We start from the raw sequence: 25,602 nt of genomic DNA, 5'->3' as shown, positions 1-25,602 counted from the left end.
ACACCTAAAGCATACCCTGTACGCTGATGATATTACCACATGGACCACTCATGGCTCTGACGGGGAAATTGAGGAAACTCTTCAGTTAGCAGCAGACACCATCTCCTCTCACGCGTCATCCATCGGGCTCGAAAGTTCCCCATCTAAGTCCGCGCTCTTCCTAATTAGGCCAAAATCTAGCGCTAACTCGCCCATCCAAATCAATTTAAAAGGATCCCCTATCCCCATCACACCCGCCCTCCGCATCCTTGGCCTCCACTTGCAGGATTCTGGAAGAAATGAACGTACCCTTAAAAGGCTCAAGGCCTCCACGCAATCCGTGTTGCACCTTCTACGCCGAGTGTCCTCCCTTAACAAGGGTTTAGACGAAGCGGACAACATGAAAGTAGTGCACGCCTTTACGCTTAGCCGCATTCTATACGCAACCCCATATCTCAAATTGAACCGCACGGAAACCGAACGCGTGAACGCAATGATCCGCCTTGCGACTAAGGCAGCCCTAAACCTACCTCGTAGCACTAGCACAGCCAAACTTATTGCACTAGGCATGCATAACACCATTCAGGAACTAGTTGACGCGCACCTTCAGACACAGTACCTTAGACTTGCCACGAGCGCCACTGGTCGCCATATACTCTCCTCCCTTCGCATCAACATACCCGCTAACCATTCAACCCTTATAGCCATTCCTCGACACATCCATACACCTCTCGTTGTGAAACCCCTTCTTCGAAACGTCCATCCCCAATATCACATCCCTCGCCGCGTAGCTCGCGCTAATGCCCTCCATAAGTATTATGGGCAAGCCCACCATGCCGTTTGGGTAGATGCCGCATGTACAGCGCATGATGCGGTAGCAGTTGCCCACAATCTAACCCTAACTCACTGTCTTCCCTCGGGCTCTACGCCTGATGAAGCAGAGGAGACCGCCATCGCCCTAGCTCTTGCACATTCGGACGCCCAATACATCTTCAGCGACTCCAAAACGCCTCTGTCCAACTTTGCCTGGGGCAGTATTCACGCCCCTGCCTGGCAATTGTTGAACACCCCTACCCAAAATTTACCGCGCAGGGTAGAGCTTCAGTGGGTGCCGGCTCACTCTGGGAACCCTGGAAACGAGGCTGCCGATAAATTGGCCCGAGGTCTGATTTGCCGGGCTCAGGACAGTCTCGATCCAGGATTCTCGAGGGAGCAGGCGCACACCTTTGCGGAGCTCACGCAAATACCCCGTTTGGACCGTCGGACTTACCCTCCTCTCCACCCCTCTCTTACGCACTCCCAACAGATCCTCTTCAGACGCCTCCATACCCGCTCTCTGTCATCCCCTCAGCTTTTATCCCACTATTGCGGCACATCCCCTGCATGCTCCCTATGCGGTGACCCCCACGCCACACTCTCCCATATCCTCTTCGGCTGCCCTGCTGACCCTCCCCTGCGGGGACAGCACGCCATCTCGAGCTGGGAGGACTGGGAGGTCCTGCTTATGTCTGCAGACCCGACATCACAGCTTGCTGCGGTGACTCGGGCTGCCGACGTCATGTCCCGGCATGACCTACTTGATGCAGTGCGGGACCGCGCAGTGGCCCAGGGACCCAGCTGGGTCTAAAACTCACTTGCTGAATAAAGTTTTTCTGTCTGTCTGTTCCTTCTTGTTATTCCTCTTCGGTTGTCGAAGTCATCGTTGATTCACATAATGCCTTTTCCGCGAGCAAATTTACTAATCATAAGGTACATCCTGGTTAATTGTCAATGTTTGCTGCCTACACTATTGGAAGTCCTTAAACCTCCGAAGCTTCTTGATTGGTTTTCTTGATTTGTAAGATTCTTGCCCCTCTATCTGTGCCAATATGTGGTCTCTCGGTCTCGTCTTCAAATGTGATCTGCCAGGTGTATTCAAATGTGGTGTCGCAGGTGTCTAAGATTGTGTTTTGCTAAATGATTTCTTTTTTGTTTTTTTTCTATGTTGCCACCATGGAAGCACGCTAGCCCTCTACCTTGCTGCCAAAGGAGTGACAGTGGCGGTCAACGCAGGCTACTGTTTTTCGTATGATTTCTCCAGTATATTGTTACCACGTCCTGTAACATTTTAACTAGCTTTTGATCTTTTATTATCTCCGGTTTTCTCTTTGCGTGTTTTTTCCAAGCTATCCTGTCAATATTTTTCTTTCGTGCTCCGTTAAGACGCAAATCTGCGCGTAATTATCAACTCCTCGTACTTCAGCATCACAACGGCAGCTGCGCTCCCCACTAATTTTGACTCGCTGGAAGAAAAATGCAAATTGCCCGTGTCCTGTGATGGCTATTGACTGGTGGTGATTTGTAGTAAATGTTCCTGGCATTTGCTTAGTGCTCTTAACCCACTGAAATGCGAAGGTATTCTTTCCCTCGTTGTGCCAGATGTTCTTTCATTTAGGTGCAAGTTCCGTTTTCAGTTGCTTTCTTATAAATTGTGTAGTTGTCGGCAGCTTTTCCTCCTCTCCCGTATCTTTCGCTTTGTTCGCTAGAGAAGCTGTTGTTTCACTGCCAGTATTTCCCCTGTGCCCCTTGAAATAAATTAAAAATATTTGGTATCGCTGGAGACTTTGCAGTTTTCCCTTGACTGTGTGAAAAATAGGGTTAGTGTTGCTCGGATTCTCTTCTGGCTTTAGCTGCCAACAAGTTACCGGTAAAGATTCGAAGTTTTTGACGGCCACTTTTAGACTGAATAAAGTGTATTCCTTTTTCTATAGCTACTCTTTCTAATTGAAAGTTTTCGGAATATTTTGGCAATTTTTATTGTTTTTGTGCAGAAAAAAATTTCTTCCAAAAATTTGGGTATTGCTCGTACCGATTAGTTAATACTGCAACATATAATCAATTCGGGATGCTTCTGACGATAGAAACAAAATTCAAGCCTGCTGAGGGGATATGTGAAGATAAACTGATTGTTGTAGTGTTATTTCACGATATATGGAAAATCGCGTCACGTTCATAAATAATTTCCCGTTGAAAATGAGTTTTTCGAGCATTTCTGGGTATGCCACAACCTTCCTTTCCAAAGCGGAACATTGCATTCACAGTTTGTGATACCAGCCAAGTTAAGCGCATATAGATCAGGCGCCGACAATCGCTGCTTGCTTTAGCTTCAGCAAGGGGTGTGAGTAAAGCAATTACGGTATTTTTGGAACGAAGAATGTTCCTAGTGCCAATAATCACGCGTATAATGTGCAACCTCTCCAAAGTCACATCGCAATTATGTGCATTTATTCACATCGGATCGGATCGGAAACACATTTATTGAGCTCTAGAAAAGAGATCTTCGCGGCTTCAGACGGCGTCTTCCATCTTCGGATGGCGTCTTCCGTCTTCATTCACAGGGTTGGTGCCTTAGTCCGAGGCTCCACAGAGTATGGCCATCCCGCGAGCGAGCTCTACTAGGCACCTTTGGCCTTTCAAGCTTACGCTGGAAAGCATACTCTCCCACTGCTCCACACTGGCGTTTTTCATTCTACGAATAGTTGGAGGCTCAATCTTTTGACAGGCCTATGATATATGGTATAAATCTGGTTTCTCTCCGCACCATGGGCACCTAGCCTCATACTGCGTAGGGAACATTTTATTAAGAAGGTTTAGATTCGGAAAAGTACCCGTCTGCAGCTGTCGCCATGCAACAGCATCCTCTCTACTTAGATCCTTATATAGGGGTGGATACTTGTCTGACCCCTTTATAATAATTTAGGATGTCTGAGTAGCCCATGGGTACTGCCACATTACTGCCATGGGTACGACCGGTTTTATTCGGCGATGTTAAAAACTACGCAACTGTATGCACCCGCAGAGAGTTAGCACATCATAAAACTTTAACACACAAACACACGTAGCACGTAGGCTGTACGCCGGAAATAGCATAAGGCTACAATAAGGAGTGACACCATTTACTAAAATGTTAGAAAATTCATCCTGGCCCAAGGCTCAAATCGACTACGATTCCCCACCGTTCCAGTCGCTATAGTCAAGCTAGGCGTGATTGCCAGAAGATTTTACGGCGAAAAAAAATTGATGAAATACTTGTGGGGTTTCTACACTGGATGCTTCCTTCATACTCAGAGGTAGATTTGTGTTAGTGAAATTGTCTAAAAATGCCTAATATGAAGTAAACTCTAATGGAGAGATGCCTTAGTTTAAGAAGCCGTTTCTCATTTATTTTCCGGATATAATAATAGCAAGGAAACTTGGATTAGAACTTCATGGACACATGAACATCTGCGTGTTAGTGTGCAAACATTGCACGAAGCAGGGGGCAGTTTACTCGAAAGCAATTTTTTTCTTGTTGTAGCGTCGTCCCAGCGGTCGCGTAGATTACCGTCCCCACAGTCTATGGCCACATCGAAAGAGTCCAGTCAGTCTGGTGCGCAGCTTGAGCGTGCAGGCTGAGATGACGGCGAAGTGCTGCTGTAGCTTGTGAGTGCACTGACCTCCTTTTTAATGGCAGGCGGCAGGTGGCCGACATGCACGCGTGCGTCTATGACAGCCATCAGGCACATAGTCTTCAAAGTCGGACAAAAGTCTAGCACGTGCATATCCGTCAGCGCCTCTTCGCATAGTTCAGAAGTCTCCTCTACACTAGACTGCATCCACTGCTCGACCGTTGCGTAGGATTTCAATCCTCGACCACCGAAGACGAAAAGCAAATTGTCAATCACGCAGCAGCCCGGGAACCGCCTGGCCGACGGGCCTGATCGCTTCGGCGTCACTACGCTCCAGGAGGACCTCTCAGGGCTGTACTTGTGGATGATGTCAAAGTATCGGTCCCGGTCGAAGTCCAAACCTCCAAATACATACAGCTCTCCGTTGTAGACGAAGGTGGCGTGATCTTCGCGCCCTTCGGGGGGAAAGCCATCGACGCGGGGCCGCACCCATGTCGAGGTGGACGTGTCCAGATACGCCAGAGAGCTGCTGTAGCCTGTGCCTCGGCCAGAGAGCACAATGGCTCCGCCCCATACGTACATACGGTCCCCAATGGCGGACGCCGAATGGTACACGGTGTTCTCCGGCAGCTCGCCCCTGGTTGGCACAGTATGCCAGCGCAATGTCTTCAGGTCGAGGAAATCTATCTGCGGCGTGGGTGGGCCATCCACCGGCCATCCACCATAGAGGTAGACTCGGCTGCCCACCAAGCATGCAGTATGGCCGAACCGAAATTCTGGCCACTGGCCAGACACTTCCAGAAGGCTCCATGCCATCGTCCTGGTGTCGAAGCGGTAAACTACGCTGCCCACTTCGATATAATCCCGGATGCTCCAGAGGTAGGCGCTGTCACCGTAGGCGACGACCGTGCGGCTGTAATTATTATGCCAGGGGCTCCCGTCCGGAAGGGACTGCGTCTGCAGCTGGTTCCACTGGCAGGTCGCAGGGTCGAATGCGTAGACTTCGACGGACTCGCGTGTGGTGCGGTCCACGTCCTCGCGGTCGGGGTCGAACGAGTAGATCTTGCCTTTAATGGAGACAGCCGTGTAGTTTGCGCCTTCCGGCACGCCTCCCAGCCGCGCCGTCCACATCTTCGCCACTGTAAAATCCTACCGCGAAAGATGCGCAGGTTTCTTTTCGGTCGTAGAATGTGCACGTGCACGTGAGGGATCGTTTTCTTCAACCCTTTCTTCGTTCTCCTTTATGCACGTGCACCTGTGTGAGGGATGTTTCAGTGCCCCTACTGGCGAACATTCATACCTTGGGTGCACTGGCAAAAGCTATATGTAATTATAAGATACTAACAAAAAATATATAAATTGACTGTACATTGTTTTGTGAAGGGTTACGTGCTGGCCTTCAGGTTTTTCTGTGTCCTTCGCTTGGCCGCAGTAACTTATTCTGCGCAAAATTAAATTAGCTGCCAGGTGTTTGCGCGCCGGCGTGTCTGTCTTCTGTGTATTTATCATTTCCTCTGTTCCCCTTCATGGCGCTTTTTTGTAAAAATGTGTTCACCCACGTTTGCCAAAGAGTAATCAAAACCCATCTATACTTTGCCAAGTGGTGAAGAAAAGGATGAAATGTGCTGTTGAAATGCTGGCAAAGAGGCAAGGCGTTTTTAGAGAATGCCGCGTCGCCCACCAAAAGGATGACGATGCCTCTGAGGTGCACGCAACAATGCCCTTTGGCCCACTTCCCTAAAGACCACTGTTTTTCACAGAAATGTGAACTTCTGCTGAAAGGCCAAATGTGCCTGGGATTCCAAGTGTTTACAAACGCACAGAATTCTCTCGAAACGCAAAACTGTCGGAATTCTCGTAAGCAGCAGTAAGCAGAGAGAGAGAGAGAGCGATTTGATGCGTGCCAGTTAAGACCTGCGCGAGCTGTATGAATGCCAACGCTAGCGTCGAGGCACGCTTTCATTCGGCTGCTCCAAACACGACATAAAAATGACTGTGTTGACGCTTGTTGTGAAAACTGGTAAATTAGGGAAGAGTGATAATGAATGTATTCAATTTTTTCTATTCTTATTTATAATTTCTCCGGCGACACAAATGCGCGTCTCGCACTATATTCGGACTCGGGCTGCCGCAGTTGAGTACGGAAAGCTCAAATAAAATTGCTTCCCTAAGGCAATCCTGAACACAATTCCATGAAAGCTGTCCCTGCGGCAGAGTCCGCGCTGTAGTCGTACTTGAGAGCAGGCTGCTCTTCCCTCGGCATATACGTGTGTTCAAGACATGAATTTCACGTGCGTCTACTCACCGCGATGCGAGTGCCAGCCAGTGCGTGTGTGGACATCACCCATGAAACTCATGGTATTATGCCAATATCAACCTTCATTCCCGGTTTACCTTTCCTCCCTTTCCCCTCTCCCGGGTGTGAAGCAGCAGGCCAGGGTCATATCACCACCGGCCGACCTTTCCTCCTTCCACCTCATTAAAATTCCTTTCTCTCTCTCCCTCGTTTAAGACGAGGCAGCTTCATCAGAATACGTACTTTAGGTTGAGGTCGATAAAAGAATACCTCGCCCGCAACACTAAGGCATCGCGGCTGATGAAAATCTAATTAAAAACAAAAGAAAGGGGCATAGTGCAAAGACAATAAAAGAAACCATTTTGATAAAGTTGAAAACAGGAAAATGTTCAGGAGGTGAAACCAGCGAAGACAGGTAAAGTTTGCCTTCTCTCTAGACTCCCCACGCGCGTCCAGTAATGTCATGTTTTTCTCCTTCTTCTGTCTTCCTCCTTGTTATTCCTCTTCGGTTGCCGAAGCCATCGTTGATTCACATAATGTCTTTTCCGCAAGTAAAATTACTAAACATAAGGCAGATCCTGGTTAATTGTGAATGTTTGTTGCCTACACTATAGGAAATCCTGAAAGCTCCGAACCTTCTTGATTGGTTTTCTTGATTTGTAGATTTTTGCCCCTCCTTCTGTGCCAATATGTGGTCTCTAGGTCTTGTCTTCAAATGTTATCTGCCAGGTGTATTCAAATGTGGTGTGGCAGGTGTCTGCGGATTGTGTTTTGTTAACTGATTGTTTTTTTTTGTTGCTATGTTGCCACCATGGAAGCACGCTAGCCCTCTGCCTTGCTTCCACAGGAGTGACAGTGGCGGTCTACGCAGGCTACTGTTTTTCGTATGATTTCTCCAGTATATTTTTACCACGTCCTGTAACATTTTAACTAGCTTTTGATCTTTTATTATCTCAGGTTTTCTCTTTGTGTGTTTTTTCCAAGCTTTCCTGTCAGTATTTTTTTTTCGTGCTCCGTTAAGACGCCATTATGCGCGTAGTGATCAAAATCTTGTACTTCAGCATCACAACGGCAGCTGCGCTCCCCACTAATGTTGACTCGCTGGAAGAAAAATGCAAATTGCCCGTCTCCTGTGATGGCTTTTGACTGGTGGTGATTTGTAGTAAATGTTCCTGGCATTTGCTTAGTGCTCTTAACCCACTGAAATGCGAAGGTATTCTTTCCCTCGTTGTGCCAGATGTTCTTTCATTTAGGTGCAAGTTCCATTTTCAGTTGCTTTCGTATAAATTGTGTAGTTGTCGGTAGCTTTTCCTCCTCTCCAGTATCTTTCGCTTTCTTCGCAAGAGATGCTGTTGTTTCACTGCCAGTATTTCCCCTGTGTCCCTTGAAATAAATTAAAAATATTTGGTATCGCTGGAGACTTTGCAGTTTTCCCTTGACTGTGTGAAAAATAGGGTTAGTGTTGCTCGGATTCTCTTCTGGCTTTAGCTGCCAACAAGTTACCGGTAAAGATTCGAAGTTTTTGACGGCCACTTTTAGACTGAATAAAGTGTATTCCTTTTTCTATAGCTACTCTTTCTAATTGAAAGTTTTCGGAATATTTTGGCAATTTTTATTGTTTTTGTGCAGAAAAAAATTTCTTCCAAAAATTTGGGTATTGCTCGTACCGATTAGTTAATACTGCAACATATAATCAATTCGGGATGCTTCTGACGATAGAAACAAAATTCAAGCCTGCTGAGGGGATATGTGAAGATAAACTGATTGTTGTAGTGTTATTTCACGATATATGGAAAATCGCGTCACGTTCATAAATAATTTCCCGTTGAAAATGAGTTTTTCGAGCATTTCTGGGTATGCCACAACCTTCCTTTCCAAAGCGGAACATTGCATTCACAGTTTGTGATACCAGCCAGGTTAAGCGCATATAGATCAGGCGCCGACAATCGCTGCTTGCTTTAGCTTTAACCAGGGCTGTGAGTAAAGCAATTACGGTATTTTTGGAACGAAGAATGTTCCTAGTGCCAATAATCACGCGCATAATGTGTAACCTCTCCAAAGTCACATCGCAATTATGTGCATTTATTCACATCGGATCGGATCGGAAACACATTTATTGAGCTCTAGAAAAGAGATCTTCACGGCTTCAGGTGGCGTCTTCCATCTTCCGATGGCGTCTTCCGTCTTCATTCATCGGGTTGGTGCCTTAGTCCGAGGCTCCACAGAGTATGGCCATCCCGCGAGCGAGCTCTACTATGCACCTTTGGCCTTTCAAGCTTACGCTGGAAAGCATACTCTCCCACTGCTCCGCACTCGCGTTTTTCATTCTGTTGATAGTTAGAGGCCCAATCTATTGACAGGCCTATGATATATGGTATAAATCTGGTTTCTCTCCGCACCATGGGCACCTAGCCCCATACTGCGTAGGGAACATTTTATTAAGAAGGTTTAGATTCGGGAAAGTAGCCGTCTGCAGCTGTCGCCATGCAACAGCATCCTCTATGCTTAGATCTTTATGTAAGGGTGGATACTTCAGTCTGACCCCTTTATAATAATTTAGGATATCTGAGTATCCCATGGGTACTGCAACATTACTGCCATTGGTAAGGCCGGTTTTATTAGGCGATGTTCAAAACTACGCAACTGTATGCACCCGCTGAGAGTTAGCACAACATAAAATTTGAACACATAAACATGCGTAGCACGTAGGCTGTACGCCGGAAATAATAGCATACGGCAGCAATGAAGAGTGACGCCATTTTCTAAAATGTTTGAATATTTACCCTTGCCCAAGGCTCAAATCCGCTATGATTCGCTAACCGTTGCAGTCGCTATAGTCAAGCTAGGCGTGATTGCCAGAAGATGTTGCGGTGAAAAAAAATTGATGAAATACTTGTGGTGTTTCTACACTGGTTGCTTCCTTCATACTCAAAGGTAGAGTTGTGTTAGTGAAATGGTCTAAAAATACCTGTTATGAAATAAACTTTAATAGAGATGTCTTAGTTTAAGAAGTCGTTTCTCATTTATTCTCCGGAGGTATAATAACAAGGAAACTTGGAGTCGTCTGCATGGACACATGAACATTTGCGCATTTGTGTGCAAACTTTGCACGAAGCAGGGGGCAATTTACTTGAAGGCAATATTTTTTTCTGTAGCGTCGTCACAGTGGTCGCGTAGATTGCCGTCCCCACAGTCTATGGCCACATCGAAATAGTCCAGTCAGTCTGGAGCGCAGCTTGAGCCTGCAGGCTGAGATGACGGCGAAGTGCTGCTGTAGGTTGTGAGTGCACTGACCTCCTTTTTAATGGCAGGCGGCAGGTGGCCGACATGCACGCGTGCGTCTATGACAGCCATCAGGCACATAGTCTTCAAAGTCGGACAAAAGTCTAGCACGTGCATATCCGTCAGCGCCTCTTCGCATAGTTCAGAAGTCTCCTCTGCACTAGACTGCATCCACTGCTCGACCGTTGCGTAGGATTTCAATCCTCGACCACCGAAGACGAAAAGCAAATTGTCAATCACGCAGCAGCCCGGGAACCGCCTGGCCGACGGGCCTGATCGCTTCGGCGTCACTACGCTCCAGGAGGACCTCTCAGGGTTGTACTTGTGGATGATGCCAAAGTATCGGTCCCGGTCGAAGTCCAAACCTCCAAATACATACAGCTCTCCGTTGTAGACGAAGGTGGCGTGATCTTCGCGCCCTTCGGGGGGAAAGCCATCGACGCGAGGCCGCACCCATGTCGAGGTGGACGTGTCCAGATACACCAGAGAGCTGCTGTAGGCGGTGCCTCGGCCAGAGAGGACAATGGCTCCGCCCCACACGTACATACGGTCCCCAATGGCGGACGCCGAGTGGTACATGGTGTTCTCCGGAAGCTCGCCTCTGGTTGGCACAGTATGCCAGCGCAATGTCTTCAGGTCGAGGAAATCTATCTGCGGCGTGGGTGGGCCATCCACCGGCCATCCACCATAGAGGTAGACTCGGCTGCCCACCAAGCATGCAGTTTGGCCGAACCGAAATTCTGGCCATATGCCAGACACTTCCAGAAGACTCCATGCCATCGTTCTGGTGTCGAAGCGGTAAACTGCGCTACCCCCTTCGATATAATCCCGGCTGCTCCAGAGGTAAGCGCTATCACCGTAGGCGACGACCGTGCGGCTGTAATTATTATGCCAGGGGCTCCCGTCCGGAAGGGACTGTGTCTGCAGCTGGTTCCACTGGCAGGTCGCAGGGTCGAATACGTAGACTTCGACGGACTCGCGTGTGGTGCGCTCCACATCCTCGCGGTCGGGGTCGAACGAGTAGATCTTGCCATTAATGGAGACAGACGTGTAGCATGCGCCTTCCGGCACGCCTCCCAGCCGCACCGTCCACATCTTCGCTACTGCAAATTCCTCCCGGGAAAGATGCGCAGGTTTCTTTTCGGTCGTAGAACGTGCACGTGCACGTGCGGGATCGTCTTCTTCAACCCTTTCATCGTTCTCCTTTATGCACGTGCACCTGTGTGAGGGATGTTCCAGTGTCCCTACTGGCGAACTTACATACTTTGGGTGCACTGGCAAAGGCCATATGTAATTATAAGATAATAACAAAAAATATATAAAGTGACTGAACATTGTTTTGTGAAGGGTTACGTGTTGGCCTTCAGGTTTTTCTGTGTCCTTCGCTTGGTCGCAGTGACTTATTCTGCGCAAAATTAAATTAGCTGCCAGGTGTTTGCGCGCCGGCGTGTCTGTCTTCTGTGTATTTGCCATTTCCTCTGTTCCCCTTCATGGCGCCTTTTTGTAAAAATGTGTTCACCCACGTTTGCCAAACAGTATTCAAAACCCATCTATACTTTGCCAAGTGGTGAAGAAAAGGATGAAATGTGCTGTTGAAATGCTGGCAAAGAGGCAAGGCGTTTTTAGAGAATGCCGCGTCGCCCACCAAACGGATGACGATGCCTCTGAGGTGCACGCAACAATGCCCTTTGGCCCACTTCCCTAAAGACCACTGTTTTTCACAGAAATGTGAACTTCTGCTGAAAGGCCAAATGTGCCTGGGATTTCAAGTGTTTACAAACGCACAGAATTCTCTCTGAACGCAAAACTGTCGGAATTCTCGTAAGCAGCAGTAAGCAGAGAGAGAGAGAGCGATTTGATGCGTACCGGTTAAGACCTGCGCGAGCTGTATGAATGCCAACGCTAGCGTCGAGGCACGCTTTCATTCGGCAGCTCCAAACGCGACATAAAAATGACTGTGTTCACGCTTGTTGTGATAACTGGTAAATTAGGGAAAAGCTAATATGAAAGTATTCAATTTGTTTCTATTCTTTTTTCTAATTTCTCCGTCAACACAAATGCGCGTCTCGCACTCTATTCGGACTCAGGCTGTCGCAGTTGAGTGCTCGAAACTGAAGGAAAATTCCTTCCCTAAGGCTATGCTGAACACAATTAAATGAAAGCTGTCCCTGCGGCGGAGTCCGCGCTGTTGTCGGACTTGAGAGCAGGCTGCTCTTCCCTCAACATATACGTGTGTTCAAGACATGAATTTCACGTGCGTCTACTCACCGCGATGCGAGTGCCAGCCAGTGCGTGTGTGGACATCACCCATGAAACTCATGGTATTATGCCAATATCAACCTTCATTCCCGGTTTACCTTTCCTCCCTTTCCCCTCTCCCGGGTGTGAAGCAGCAGGCCAGGGTCATATCACCACCGGCCGACCTTTCCTCCTTCCACCTCATTAAAATTCCTTTCTCTCTCTCCCTCGTTTAAGACGAGACAGCTTCATCAGAATACGTACTTTAGGTTGAGGTCGATAAAAGAATACCTCGACCGCAACACTAAGGCATCGCGGCTGATGAAAATCTAATTAAAAACAAAAGAAAGGGGCATAGTGCTAATACAATAAAAGAAACCATTTTGATAAAGTTGAAAACAGGAAAATGTTCAGGAGGTGAAACCAGCGAAGACAGGTAAAGTTTGCCTTCTCTCTAGACTCCCCGCGCGCGTCCAGTAATGTCATGTTTTTCTCCTTCTTCTGTCTTCCTCCTTGTTATTCCTCTTCGGTTGTCGAAGCCATCGTTGATTCACATAATGTCTTTTCCTCAAGTAAATTTACTAAACATAAGGCAGATCCTGGTTAATTGTGAATGTTTGTTGCCTACACTATAGGAAATCCTGAAAGCTCCGAACCTTCTTGATTGGTTTTCTTGATTTGTAGATTTTTGCCCCTCCTTCTGTGCCAATATCTGGTCTCTAGGTCTTGTCTTCAAATGTTATCTGCCAGGTGTATTCAAATGTGGTGTGGCAGGTGTCTGCGGATTGTGTTTTTTTAACTGATTGTTTTTTTTTGTTGCTATGTTGCCACCATGGAAGCACGCTAGCCCTCTGCCTTGCTGCCACAGGAGTGACAGTGGCGGTCAACGCAGGCTACTGTTTTTCGTAAGATTCCTCCAGTATATTTTTACCACGTCCTCTAACATTTTAACAAGCTTTTGATCTTTTATTATCTCAGGTTTTCTCTTTGTGTGTTTTTTCCAAGCTTTCCTGTCAATATTTTTCTTTCGTGCTCCGTTAAGACGCATTTATGCGCGTAGTGATCAAAACCTTGTACTTCAGGATCACAACGGTAACTGCGCTCTCCACTAATGTTAACTCGCTGGAAGAAAAATGTAAATTGCCCGTGTCCTGTGATGGCTACTGACTAGTGGTGATTTGTAGGAAATGTTCCTGACATTTGCTTAGTGCTCTTAACCCACTGAAATGCAAAGATATTCTTTCCTTCGTTGTGCCAGATGTTATTTCATTTATGTGCAAGTTCCATTTTCAGTTGCTTTCTTATAAATTGCATAGTTATCGGGAGTTTTCCCTCCTCTCCAGTATCTTTCGCTTTCTTCGCTAGAGAAGCTGCTGTTTCGCTGCCAGTATTTCCACTGTGCCCCTTGAAATAAATTAAAAATATTTGGTATCGCTGGAGAGTTTGCCGTTTTCCGTTGACTGTGTGAAAAATAGTGTTAGTGTTGCTCGGATTCTCTTCTGGCTTTAGCTGCCGACAAGCTACCGGTAAAGATTTGAAGCTCTTGACGGCCACTTTTACACTGAATAAAATGTATTGCTTTTTATATGGCTAATGTTTCTGCTTGAAAGCCAGATGAATATTTTGGCAATTTTTATTGTCATTGCGCAGAAAAATATTTCTTCTAAAGTTTGGGTATCGCTCGTACTGATTAGTTAATACTGTCACATATAATCAATTCCGGATGCTTCTGACGACAGGAAAAAAACTCAAGCCTGCCGAGGGGATATGTGAGGATAAACTGATTGTTGTAGGGTTATTTCACGTTATATGAAAAATCGCGTCACGTTCATAAATAATTTCCCGTTGAAAATGCGTTTTTCGATCATTTCTGGGTATGCCACAACCTTCCTTTCGAAAGCGGAACATTGCATTCACAGTTTGTGATACCAGCCAGGTTAAGCGCATATAGACCAGGCGCCGACAATCGCTGCTTGCTTTAGCTGTAACCAGGGCTGTGAGTAAAGCAATGACGGTATTTCTGGAACGAAGAATGTTCGTAGTGCCAATAATCACGCGCAGAATGTGTAACCTCTCCAAAGTCACATCGCAGTTATGTGCATTTATTCACATCGGATCGGATCGGAAACACATTTATTGAGCTCTAGAAAAGAGATCTTCGCGGCTTCAGACGGCGTCTTCCATCTTCGGATGGCGTCTTCCGTCTTCATTCACAGGGTTGGTGCCTTAGTCCGAGGCTCCACAGAGTATGGCCATCCCGCGAGCGAGCTCTACTATGCACCTTTGGCCTTTCAAGCTTACGCTGGAAAGCATACTCTCCCACTGCTCCGCACTCGCGTTTTTCATTCTGTTGATAGTTAGAGGCCCAATCTATTGACAGGCCTATGATATATGGTATAAATCTGGTTTCTCTCCGCACCATGGGCACCTAGCCCCATACTGCGTAGGGAACATTTTATTAAGAAGGTTTAGATTCGGGAAAGTAGCCGTCTGCAGCTGTCGCCATGCAACAGCATCCTCTATGCTTAGATCTTTATGTAGGGGTGGATACTTCAGTCTGACCCCTTTATAATAATTTAAGATGTCTGAGTAGCCCATGGGTACTCCACACTACTGCCATTGGTACGACCTGTTTTATTCGGCGATGTTAAAAACTACGCAACTGTATGCACCCGCAAAGAGTTAGCAAAGCATAAAATTTTAACACATAAACATGCGTAGCACGTAGGCTGTACGCCGGAAATAATAGCATAAGGCTGCAATGAAGAGTGACACCATTTTATAAAATGTTTGAAAATTCCTCCTCACCCAAGGCTCAAATCCCCTATGATTCCCTAACCGTTCCAGTCACTATAGTCATGCTAGGCGTGATTGCCAGATTTTACGGTGACAAAAAATTGATGAAATACTTGTGGGGTTTCTACATTGGTTGCTTCCTTCATACTCAAAAGTAGAGTTGTGTTAGTGAAATGGTCTAAAAAATGCCTGATATGAAGTAAACTTTAATAGAGAGATGCCTTAGTATAAGAAGCCGTTTCTCATTTATTCTCTGGAGGTATAATAGCAAGGAAACTTGAATTCGAACTGCATGGACACATGAACATTTGCGCATTTGTGTGCAAACATTGCACGAAGCAGGGGGCAGTTTACACAAAAGATTTTTTTTTTCTTGCTGTAGCGTCGCCCCAGCGGTCGCGTAGATTACCGTCCCCACAGTCTATGGCCACATCTAAAGAGTCCAGTCAGTCATGTGCGCAGCTTGAGCGTGCAGGCTGAGAAGACGGCGAAGTGCTGCTATAGCTTGTGAGTGCACTGACCTCCTTTTTTATGGCAGGCGGCAGGTGGCCGACATGCACATTTGCATCTATGACAGCCATCAGGCACATAGTCTTCAAAGTCGGACAAAAGTCTAGGACGTGCATATCCGTCAGCGCCTCTTCGCATAGTTCAGAAGTCTCCTCTGCACTAGACTGCATCCACTGCTCGACCGTTGCGTAGTATTTCAATCCTCGACCACCGAAGACGAAAAGCAAATTGTCTATCACGCAGCAGCCCGGGAACCGCCTGGCCGACGGGCCTGACCGCTTCGGCATCACTACGCTCCAGGAGGACCTCTCAGGGCTGTACTTGTGGATGATGCCAAAGTATCGGTCCCGGTCGAAGTCCAAACCTCCAAATACGTACAGCTCCCCGTTGTAGACGAAGGTGGCGTGATCTTCGCGCCCTTCGGGGGGAAAGCCATCGACGCGGGGCCGCACCCATGTCGAGGTGGACGTGTCCAGATACACCAGAGAGCTGCTGTAGGCTGTGCCTCGACCAGAGAGCACCAGGGCTCCGCCCCACACGTACATACGGTCCCCAATGGCGGACGCCGAATGGTACATGGTGTTCTCCGGCAGCTCGCCCCTGGTTGGCACAGTATGCCAGCGCAATGTCTTCAGGTTGAGGAAATCTATCTGCGGCGTGGGATGGCCATCCACCGGCCATCCACCATAGAGGTAGACTCGGCTGCCCACCAAGCATGCAGTTTGGCCGAACCGCAATTCTGGCCATTGGCCAGACACTTCCAGAAGACTCCATGCCATCGTTCTGATGTCGAAGCGGTAAACTACGCTACCCACTTCGAGATAATCCCGGCAGCTCCAGAGGTAGGCGCTGTCACCGTAGGCGACGACCGTGCGGCTGTAATTATTATGCCAGGGGCTCCCGTCCGGAAGGGACTGCGTCTGCAGCTGGTTCCACTGGCAGCTCGCAGGGTCGAATGCGTAGACTTCGACGGACTGGCGTGTGGTGCGGTCAACGTGCTCGCGGTCTGGGTCGAACGAGTAGATCTTGCCATTAATGGAGACAGCCGTGTAGTTTGCGCCTTCCGGCACGCCTCCCAGCCGCGCCGTCCACATCTTCGCCCCTGCAAATTCCTCCCGGGAAGGCTGCGTGGATTTCTTTTGGCTGTCGACAGCTGCAGCACGCGACGAGGTTCTTCACTGTCTTCAATTCCTTCTTCTTTCTTCTTCTCGATGTCCGTACACAAGTACTTCGGCATACCAATGGTAATGTTTGCTCTGCCGTTCAAAATTTTCTTCTACAAACAAAACGCCTACCATCATAAGCTTTCGTAATGCCCATTTTACTCTTTATTTGGGTATTCCCTTCTGGCCAGTCCTCATTTTTTCCTTCTTTCTTGTACTCACTCCTGTTGTGTCCTGGCTTGCAGTTTCAGTTTGCTCTCCATGTATTGGATTTGGCCTTTTCGATGTGCATCGGTAGTTTGGATTGCCATGTGATGGTTCCACATGAAAACCCATCCCTCCATTAATAAATCGTCATTCGTCATGTTTTGCTTAGTCTCGACTCACTTCTAGGACGGCCCTCCTGGACGACACCACATTGGCGACGAGTATGGGATTCATTAGGCCCATTGGCCTAGTGTGAGTTAATTGGCTGTCACGGTTTAGTTGAAATGGGACGACGTCCCGTTGTCTTCAGTTCTGTTTTAAAAAACGAATTTCCGGCGGCAAATTCAACTTCATCGGAGGACTTTGGCGGCTACTTGCTTCCTCCTACCTCGTCATCGAGGACCATACCGCTGCCAACGAGCTGCGTTCGCCCGTAGTACTGAAGCTGTCGAAAGCGAGTGAGTGCGTTCATCACCGGCATTTTTTATACGTGTGAAGAGCGTTCTTGTGAAAATGAGCGAGGTTACGTTTTGAGACGCCTCGAGTTCAGTCGGTTGAGAAGGTCGCTAAGCCTAGCGGACCTACGCAGTTACCGCCATTGCGTGCAACTTGTTATAGCGCAGACGAGGAGGGAGGGAGACCATTTTCCGCCATTTTCTGTAACCGGCAATCGCGAAGAACGAAAGGCCGCCAACTTTCATGTTCAGTATTTAATGCGGACTGAATGATGAACCACAAGTACGTTGTACTGGGTCAGCATTTTTGTAATCAGCGATTGAGGAGGCCGCGGTTGTTTTATAGCCGGGCAGTGACGAGGTCGGGAGGCCGCTGCCATTTCGTAACCGGCCATTGGAGGATCCGGGAAGCTGTCACCGTTTTAATGACCGGCCAATGAGAGACCGGGAGGCCGCTGCCATTTTCGTAACCGACTATTGAGGAAGCCAACCGCCGTATTAAGTATTGCATCGGAAGGCCATGCGTCATTTCTGGCGATGATGTTTGAAAGTTGAATTGAGGGACGATTGTACTAGAGAAATACAAGCTGTGAACATGATTTTCAACGGAAAAAAAAAGTCGAACGCGGCGCAAGGGTTCTCCGGCGTTCATGCACCAGAGCCTTTCCTTCAGAGACCGGGACGCCCGGCGGGGCCTTGGGCACAGTGGATACAAACATTTGAACTTGATTAGAACTTCACTGGTGGTTCTTCAGCATCACCTGAAAGCAAGAAATTGTTGTTGATATACAATTTAGGGAACGAAGGGCGCAGAATTTATTTTGAACGCACTATGACGCAACCGGAGATTGCGTCGCTTCCAGCGTCAGCGTCCACAGAGATGGGAGACACTGCGCCAGATGTGTATCAGACTGCAGTGACATTACTTGCCCAAGAGTCTTCTGTGTTGACACATTTGAACGACGTCAATTCTACAACCGCGTGCAGCAGCCAGATGAGTCGGTCACAGAATACATAGCCGCACTCCGGGATCTGGCGAACGCGTCCAGTTTTGCGTCCCCAGATGAAGCAATGAGAGGCAGGTTCGTGACTGGCGTCTCATCGCTACGTGTTCGCGAACGCCTTTTGTTAGAAGGATCCGATATCTCCTCCGCCACAGCTTCGAATATTGCTTTGCGGTATGAGCAAACTGCTCGCGACGCTCAAGAATCCGCAGCACCAATACAAGAAGCAACGTGCTCATTGCATCAAGTTCGTTCACAGCGCCAAGCAACACCATCGTTGCCACGAGTTCCTCCGCAAATTCAAGGAGAAGTTTCGTATTTCCATCAAGCTCGTCCCCGACGTCAAGAAACCTTGCCTCCGTTTCAAGACGCCCGTTCTTCAAGACGTCCGGAGCACCAAGGCATCGTAACACCGTCTACGAGTACACGCAACATCAGCAGCAACGTTCCGAATGACCGCAACTTTTCGACAGGGTTCCGTCAATAAGCGCGCACAGACGCGCAACACATAACATGGCGCATTTCTGCTGCTACAGATGTGGACCGAATCGTCACATAGCGTCGGCACCTACGTGTCCTGTGTAAAGAAGGACTCGTTTTTATTGTGGACGAGTTGGACATTTTCAGTCACTCTGCAATCGTCGTCGAGCTTCTGTGAGAGAAGTGCAAGAGTATGCGTCACATGAAAATTACATTCCAGCTGCGGCATACGCGTCGGAGGAAGAGATCACTCCAACTACTACCGTTCATGACGTAAAAACGGCGGAAACATCTGTGCCACCTTCGCACCCTGATCCTTTTCCAGATAAGCCTTGGCAAAAGTTGGCAATCGACATAATCGGCCCGTTTGAGCGAGTGTCTCGACGTTGTCGCTATGCCTTCAGTTTAGTTGACTATTTTTCTAAATGGCCTCAGGTGAAGATGGCAGATAATGCTACCACTACAGATATTACAGATTTATTACTCTACGTTTTTGCCCATAAAGGCTATCGAGAAGAGATAGTATCCGATCAAGGCCCTCACTTCATGTCGAACGAATTTAAGCAAATTATGAGTAACAGGGCTATCAAGTTAACTCATTCTTCGATATATCAACCACAGGCCAACGGACAAATCGAAAGATTTAACAGAACTTTGAAGTATTTTGTTCAGCTGTAATCTTTGGAACGTGGGCCTTTTAAAACCAGAATTGCGCAGTATTTTGGCATATATAGTTCTACACCTCATCCACAGCAGGGGTCGCACCAGGAATTCTTTTTCATGGCAGATGCCATCGTACAAAGCTGGCTATTGTGGTATTTCCTTCATTTCCTCATTGTTTGCTAGAATCCATATCTAGCTATTCAAGATTTGAGGAAAAGAATGGAGAAGAAACAGATGATTAAAGAATACACAGGTAACAAACTTGGATCACGAACGCCCAGAATTCAGCCAGGGGACTTTGTTAATGTTCGTGAACCCCTCATTCAGTTCAAAGGAGACAGACGTTTCTCCGCACAACGGGATTGTCATTCAACAACATGTTCCAGCATCATACCGCCTAACTGGTGGCAATCTATGGAATGCTTCCAAGCTGGCAAAGGTACCGAGACAACTGAATCGGGAAGAGGATAAACATTTTGATTTATTTCAGCTACTGTTTCCGTACAATTCTAAAAGTTATGCACAGGATCAATGCTGGGCGGGCCCAGTGTTGCCTCGGCAGCCTCCTGATGCATCATCAGTACCTCAGTCTTCAGAAGCAAGAAATTGCTTCAGCAGTTCTACGCGGAAACAAGCTGGACAATCCATGTCGTCCCACCTCCACAGTGATGCGAGTGATTTACGTGTGAACGGGTGTGATGTGCCTTCTGCCACAAGTGCTCAGTGTCCACGTGATTTATCTGTGGGCAGGCAAGATATGCCTCCTGTCTTGCGTGCCCAGCGTTCAGTGCTCCCTGATGAAAGTGGGCCAGCCCCATCTGTTCCGCCTGGAAACCTACGTCGACGGCAGCCATCGGAAGCTGGACTGAGGATGTCTCCTCAAGAATACAGTTTGACACAGGAGCGACCAAGAAGGAACACTCGCAAGCCATAATGGTTTAAGGACTATGTGTCCCAATAACTTACCTTGCATTCTTCTCTCTTGGCCAAGAAGGGGCATTACATTGTGATTTCAATTCTTGGGTAATATAAATCTAACTCTCCTATTGAAATGCATCCGGGTGTTTCACATGTATTTCAATGTCATTTTTTTTTCGTGTGCCATTCCTTCTTCCCAGTAGTTATTGTATGGGAAGTGAATATGATATTTCTGTGGTATATTTCAGTGTATAATATTCTACTGATGTTATGATGTCACATGTTTCGATATTTCTAATATTTCTTTTATTGTATTCTCAAGATTATTCAGTATAATGTTATGAGGTTGCATTTCCCAATAAGAACATTCTTCTAAGTGACATTCTAACGCGATGAAAATAATGCTCAACAGCTCTGAAATGAGTACGATCATTTCAATCACTCACCCGCCGCGGTGGCTCAGTGGTTAGGGCGCTCGGCTACTGATCCGGAGTTCCCGGGTTCGAACCCGACCGCGGCGGCTGCGTTTTTATGGAGGAAAAACGCTAAGACGCCCGTGTGCTGTGCGATTTCAGTGCACGTTAAAGATCCCCAGGTGGTCGAAATTATCCCAGAGCCCTCCACTACGGCACCTCTTTCTTCCTTTCTTGTTTCACTCCCTCATTTATCCCTTCCCTAAGGGCGTGGTTCAGGTGTCCAACGATATATGAGACAGATACTGCGCCATTTATTTTCCCCGAAAACCAACTATTAATATTATCATTTCAATCACAGTCGTATGACTGCTATAGAAGGTGCCTTGCTGTACTTTTCTATGCTTATTTCCGGTATAGTAGAATTGGCCGATTTTCATGTGTGTATATTCCGGTTGAGTAAAGCTCGCCGATGTTCAAGGTCACTTCATAAAGACCGCAAGAAGAAGGAGCATTTTGTAAGATATCATTTTGTTGAGATGAAAGATTGCCTGCTCATGGGGACACCCTTCAGCAGATTCCTTGGGGACGCTCAGGGAATAGACAATTCATCCAAACCTTAATGATATCACGTGAGCTCCAGTGTCAGACATTACTAGTGACGGTGCCCTAGCAGCATTTGTTGTGCCTTATTGAGCCTTCTTGATTGGTTTTCTTGATTTGTAGATTCTTGCTCCTCCTTCTGTGACAGTATGTGGTCGCTCGGTCTTGTCTTCAAATGTGATCTGCCAATGAGGCCTATGGTGACTGGCAGATGTCTGCCGATTGGGCTTTTTTTGCTATGTTGCCCCCATGGAAGCACGCTAGCCCTCTGTCTTGCTGCCACATGAGTGACAGTGGCGGTCAACGCAGGCTGCTGTTTTTCGTATGATTTCTCCAGTATATTTTTTACCACGTCCTGTAACATTTTAACTAGCTTTCGATCTTTAATTATCTCAGAATTTCTCTTTGTGTGTTTTCTCCAAGCTTTCCTGCCAATATTTTTCTTTCGTGCTCCGTTAAGACGCTATTATGCGCGTAGTGATCAAAATCTTGTACTTCAGCATCACAACGGCAACTGCGCTCCCCACTAATGTTGACTCGCTGGAAGAAAAATGCAAATTGCCCGTGTCCTGTGATGGCCTTTGATTGGTAGTGATTTGTAGGAAATGTTACTGGCATTTGCTTAGTGCTTTTAACCCACTCAAATGCAAATGTATCCTTTCCTTCGTTGTGAAAGATGTTATTTCATTTATGTGCAAGTTGCATTTTCAGTTGCTTTCTTATAAATTGTGTAGTTTTCGGCAGCTTTTCCTCCTCTCCAGTTTCTTTCGCTTTCTTCGCTAGAGAAGCTGTTGTTTCACTGCCAGTACTTCCCCTGTGCCCCTTGAAATAAATAAAAATATTTGGTATCGCTGGAGACATTGCAGTTTTCCCTTCACAGTGTATAAATAGGGTTAGTGTTGCTCGGATTCTCTTCTGGCTTTAGCTGCCGACAAGATACCGGTAAAGATTTGAAGTTTTTGACGGCCACTTTTAGACTGAATAAAATGGATTCCTTTTTTATGGCTACTGTTTCTAATTCAAAGTTTTTGGAATATTTTGGCAATTTTTATTGTTTTTGTGCATTAAAATATTTCTTCTAAAGTTTGGGTATTGCTCGTACCGATTAGTTAATACTGCCACATCTTATCAATTCGGGATGCTTCTGACGATAGAATCAAAATTCAAGCCTGCCGAGGGGACATGTGAGGATAAACTGATTGTTGTAGTGTTATTTTACGATATATGAAAAATCGCGTCACGTTCATAAATAATTTCCCGTTGAAGATGCGTTTTTCGAGCATTTCTGGGTATGCCACAACCTTCCTTTCGAAAGCGGAACATTGCATTCACAGTTTGTGATACCAGCCAGGTTAAGCGCATATAGATCAGGTGCCGACAATCGCTGCTTGATTTAGCTTCAGCAAGGGGTGTGAGTAAAGCAATGACGGTATTTTTGGAACGAAGAATGTTCCTAGTGCCAATAATCCCGCGCATAATGTGTAACCTCTCCAACGTTACATCGCAATTATGTGCATTTATTCACATCGGATCGGATCGGAAACACATTTATTGAGCTCTAGAAAAGAGATCTTCGCGGCTTCAGACGGCGTCTTCCATCTTCCGATGGCGTCTTCCGTCTTCATTCACAGGGTTGGTGCCTTAGTCCGAGGCTCCACAGAGTATGACCATCACGCGAGCGAGCTCTACTATGCACCTTTGGCCATTCAAGCTTACGCTGGAAAGCATACTCTCCCACTGCTCCGCACTGGCGTTTTTCATTCTACGAATAGTTGGAGGTTCACTCTTTTGACAGGCCCATGATATATGGTAAAAATCTGGTTTCTCTCCGCACCATGGGCACCTAGCCTCATACTGCGTACGGAACATTTTATTAAGAAGGTTTAGATTCGGGAAAGTAGCCGTCTGCAGCTCTCGCCATGCAACAGCATCCTCTATGCTTAGATCTTTATGTAGGGGTGGATACTTCAGTCTGACCCCTTTATAATAATTTAAGATGTCTGAGTAGCCCATGGGTACTCCACACTACTGCCATGGGTACGACCTGTTTTATTCGGCGATGTTAAAAACTACGCAACTGTATGCACCCGCAGATAGTTAGCAAAGCATAAAATTTTAACACATAAACATGCGTAGCACGTAGGCTCTACGCCGGAAATAATAGCATAAGGCTGCAATGAAGAGTGACACCATTTTATAAAATGTTTGAAAATTCCTCCTGGCCCAAGGCTCAAATCCGCTACGATTCCCTAACCGTTCCAGTCGCTATAGTCATGCTAGGCGTAATTGCCAGATTTTACGGTGAAAAAAAATTGATGAAATACTTGTGGGGTTTCTACACTGGTTGCTTCCTTCATACTCAAAAGTAGAGTTGTGTTAGTGAAATGGTCTAAAAAATGCCTGATACGAAGTAAACTATAATAGAGAGATGCCTTAGTATAAGAAGCCGTTTCTCATTTATTCTCTGGAGGTATAATAGCAAGGAAACTTGGATTCAAACTGCATGGACACATGAACATTTGCGCATTTGTGTGCAAACATTGCACGAAGCAGGGGGCAGTTTACACAAAAGATTTTTTTTTCTTGCTGTAGCGTCGCCCCAGCGGTCGCGTAGATTACCGTCCCCACAGTCTATGGCCACATCTAAAGAGTCCAGTCAGTCTGGTGCGCAGCTTGAGCGTGCAGGCTGAGATGACGGCGAAGTGCTGCTATAGCTTGTGAGTGCACTGACCTCCTTTTTAATGGCAGGCGGCAGGTGGCCGACATGCACATTTGCATCTATGACAGCCATCAGGCACATAGTCTTCAAAGTCGGACAAAAGTCAAGCACGTGCATATCCGTCAGCGCCTCTTCGCATAGTTCAGAAGTCTCCTCTGCACTAGACTGCATCCACTGCTCGACCGTTGCGTAGGATTTCAATCCTCGACCACCGAAGACGAAAAGCAAATTGTCAATCACGCAGCAGCCCGGGAACCGCCTGGCCGACGGGCCTGACCGCTTCGGCGTCACTACGCTCCAGGAGGACCTCTCAGGGCTGTACTTGTGGATGATGCCAAAGTATCGGTCCCGGTCGAAGTCCAAACCTCCAAATACATACAGCTCTCCGTTGTAGACGAAGGTGGCGTGATCTTCGTGCCCTTCGGGGGGAAAGCCATCGACGCGGGGCCGCACCCATGTCGAGGTGGACGTGTCCAGATACGCCAGAGAGCTGCCGTAGGCTGTGCCTCGGCCAAAAAGCACAATGGCTCCGCCCCACACGTACATACGGTCCCCAATGGCGGACGCCGAATGGTACACGGTGTTCTCCGGCAGCTCGCCCCTGGTTGGCACAGTATGCCAGCGCAATGTCTTCAGGTCGCGGAAATCTATTTGCGGCGTGGGTGGGCCATCCACCGGCCATCCACCATAGAGGTAGACTCGGCTGCCCACCAATCATGCAGTTTGGCCGAACCACAATTCTGGCCATTGGCCAGACACTTCCAGGAGACTCCATGCCATCGTCCTGGTGTCGAAGCGGTAAACTACGCTACCCACTTCGATATAATCCCGGCTGCTCCAGAGGTAGGCGCTGTCACCGTAGGCGACGACCGTGCGGCTGTAATTATTATGCCAGGGGCTCCCGTCCGGAAGGGACTGCGTCTGCAGCTGGTTCCACTGGCAGGTCGCAGGGTCGAATGAGTAGACTTCGACGGACTCGCGTGTGGTGCGGTCCACGTCCTCGCGGTCTGGGTCGAACGAGTAGATCTTGCCATTAATGGAGACAGCAGTGTAGTTTGCTCCTTCCGGCACGCCTTCCAGCCGCACCGTCCACATCTTCGCCACTGTAAAATCCTCCCGGGAAGGCTCGTAGATTTCTTTTGGCCGTAGACCACTGCAGCACGCGGCGGAGTTCTTCGTTGTCTTCAGCACTTTCTTCATTACCCTCGATGTACGTACACTTGCGCTTGAATGGGAATATTATGGGAATTTTTGCTCTGCTGTTCAATATTTCCTTCCCGAAACAAAACGCCTACCATCAGAAGCTTTACGTAATGCCCCTTTTACGCTTTATTTTGGGCACTCCCTTCTTGATCACCCTACACGTTTTCCTTCTTTCTAGTAATCACTCTCTTGCATAAATTTAAGCATGTCAGACCCCCCTTACCACCCTCAATCACCTCTGTCACG

The 25,602-nt window shown here is 47.4% G+C and overlaps 4 protein-coding genes across 4 annotated transcripts; all 4 read right to left on the bottom strand.

The window, feature by feature from the left end:
* Positions 1-4,379: 4,379 nt before the first annotated feature.
* LOC144108173 (kelch domain-containing protein 3-like) lies at positions 4,380-5,537 on the bottom strand. The gene has a single exon (XM_077641452.1). The coding sequence runs from the start codon at positions 5,535-5,537 to the stop codon at positions 4,380-4,382; it is 1,158 nt and encodes a 385-aa protein (XP_077497578.1).
* A 4,384-nt stretch (positions 5,538-9,921) lies between these two features.
* LOC144108172 (kelch domain-containing protein 3-like) lies at positions 9,922-11,079 on the bottom strand. Its single transcript, XM_077641451.1, has one exon. It carries the CDS (start codon positions 11,077-11,079, stop codon positions 9,922-9,924), a length of 1,158 nt encoding a protein of 385 aa, XP_077497577.1.
* A 4,385-nt stretch (positions 11,080-15,464) lies between these two features.
* On the bottom strand, positions 15,465-16,622 carry LOC144108171 (kelch domain-containing protein 3-like). The gene has a single exon (XM_077641450.1). The coding sequence runs from the start codon at positions 16,620-16,622 to the stop codon at positions 15,465-15,467; it is 1,158 nt and encodes a 385-aa protein (XP_077497576.1).
* Positions 16,623-18,090: 1,468 nt separating this feature from the next.
* LOC144108170 (kelch domain-containing protein 3-like) lies at positions 18,091-25,248 on the bottom strand. The gene is made up of 3 exons (XM_077641449.1): positions 24,911-25,248; positions 24,166-24,856; positions 18,091-18,114 (listed from the first exon to the last, which is right to left on the bottom strand). The coding sequence occupies exons 1-3, from the start codon at positions 25,246-25,248 to the stop codon at positions 18,091-18,093; spliced, it is 1,053 nt and encodes a 350-aa protein (XP_077497575.1).
* Between the last annotated feature and the right edge of the window lie 354 nt (positions 25,249-25,602).

Source organism: Amblyomma americanum, chromosome 10 (assembly GCF_052857255.1).
Source record: "Amblyomma americanum isolate KBUSLIRL-KWMA chromosome 10, ASM5285725v1, whole genome shotgun sequence".
Taxonomy (NCBI): Eukaryota; Metazoa; Arthropoda; class Arachnida; order Ixodida; family Ixodidae; genus Amblyomma; species Amblyomma americanum.
The sequence above is the reverse complement of the archived record's forward strand: the minus strand, read 5'-3'. Positions and strand labels throughout refer to the sequence as shown.

Excerpts from the sequence above, each read along its gene's own strand:
- LOC144108170 (XM_077641449.1), bottom strand. The coding sequence starts at position 25,248 with ATGTGGACGGTGCGGCTGGAAGGCGTGCCGGAAGGAGCAAACTACACT. Across the intron at positions 24,857-24,910 it reads GCATGGAGTCTCCTGGAAGT|CCGAGTCTACCTCTATGGTG; the intron begins GTCTGGCCAATG and ends ATTGGTGGGCAG. Across the intron at positions 18,115-24,165 it reads CGCCTGCCATTAAAAAGGAG|GTGATGCTGAAGAACCACCA; the intron begins GTCAGTGCACTC and ends TCTTGCTTTCAG.
- LOC144108171 (XM_077641450.1), bottom strand. The coding sequence starts at position 16,622 with ATGTGGACGGCGCGGCTGGGAGGCGTGCCGGAAGGCGCAAACTACACG.
- LOC144108173 (XM_077641452.1), bottom strand. The coding sequence starts at position 5,537 with ATGTGGACGGCGCGGCTGGGAGGCGTGCCGGAAGGCGCAAACTACACG.
- LOC144108172 (XM_077641451.1), bottom strand. The coding sequence starts at position 11,079 with ATGTGGACGGTGCGGCTGGGAGGCGTGCCGGAAGGCGCATGCTACACG.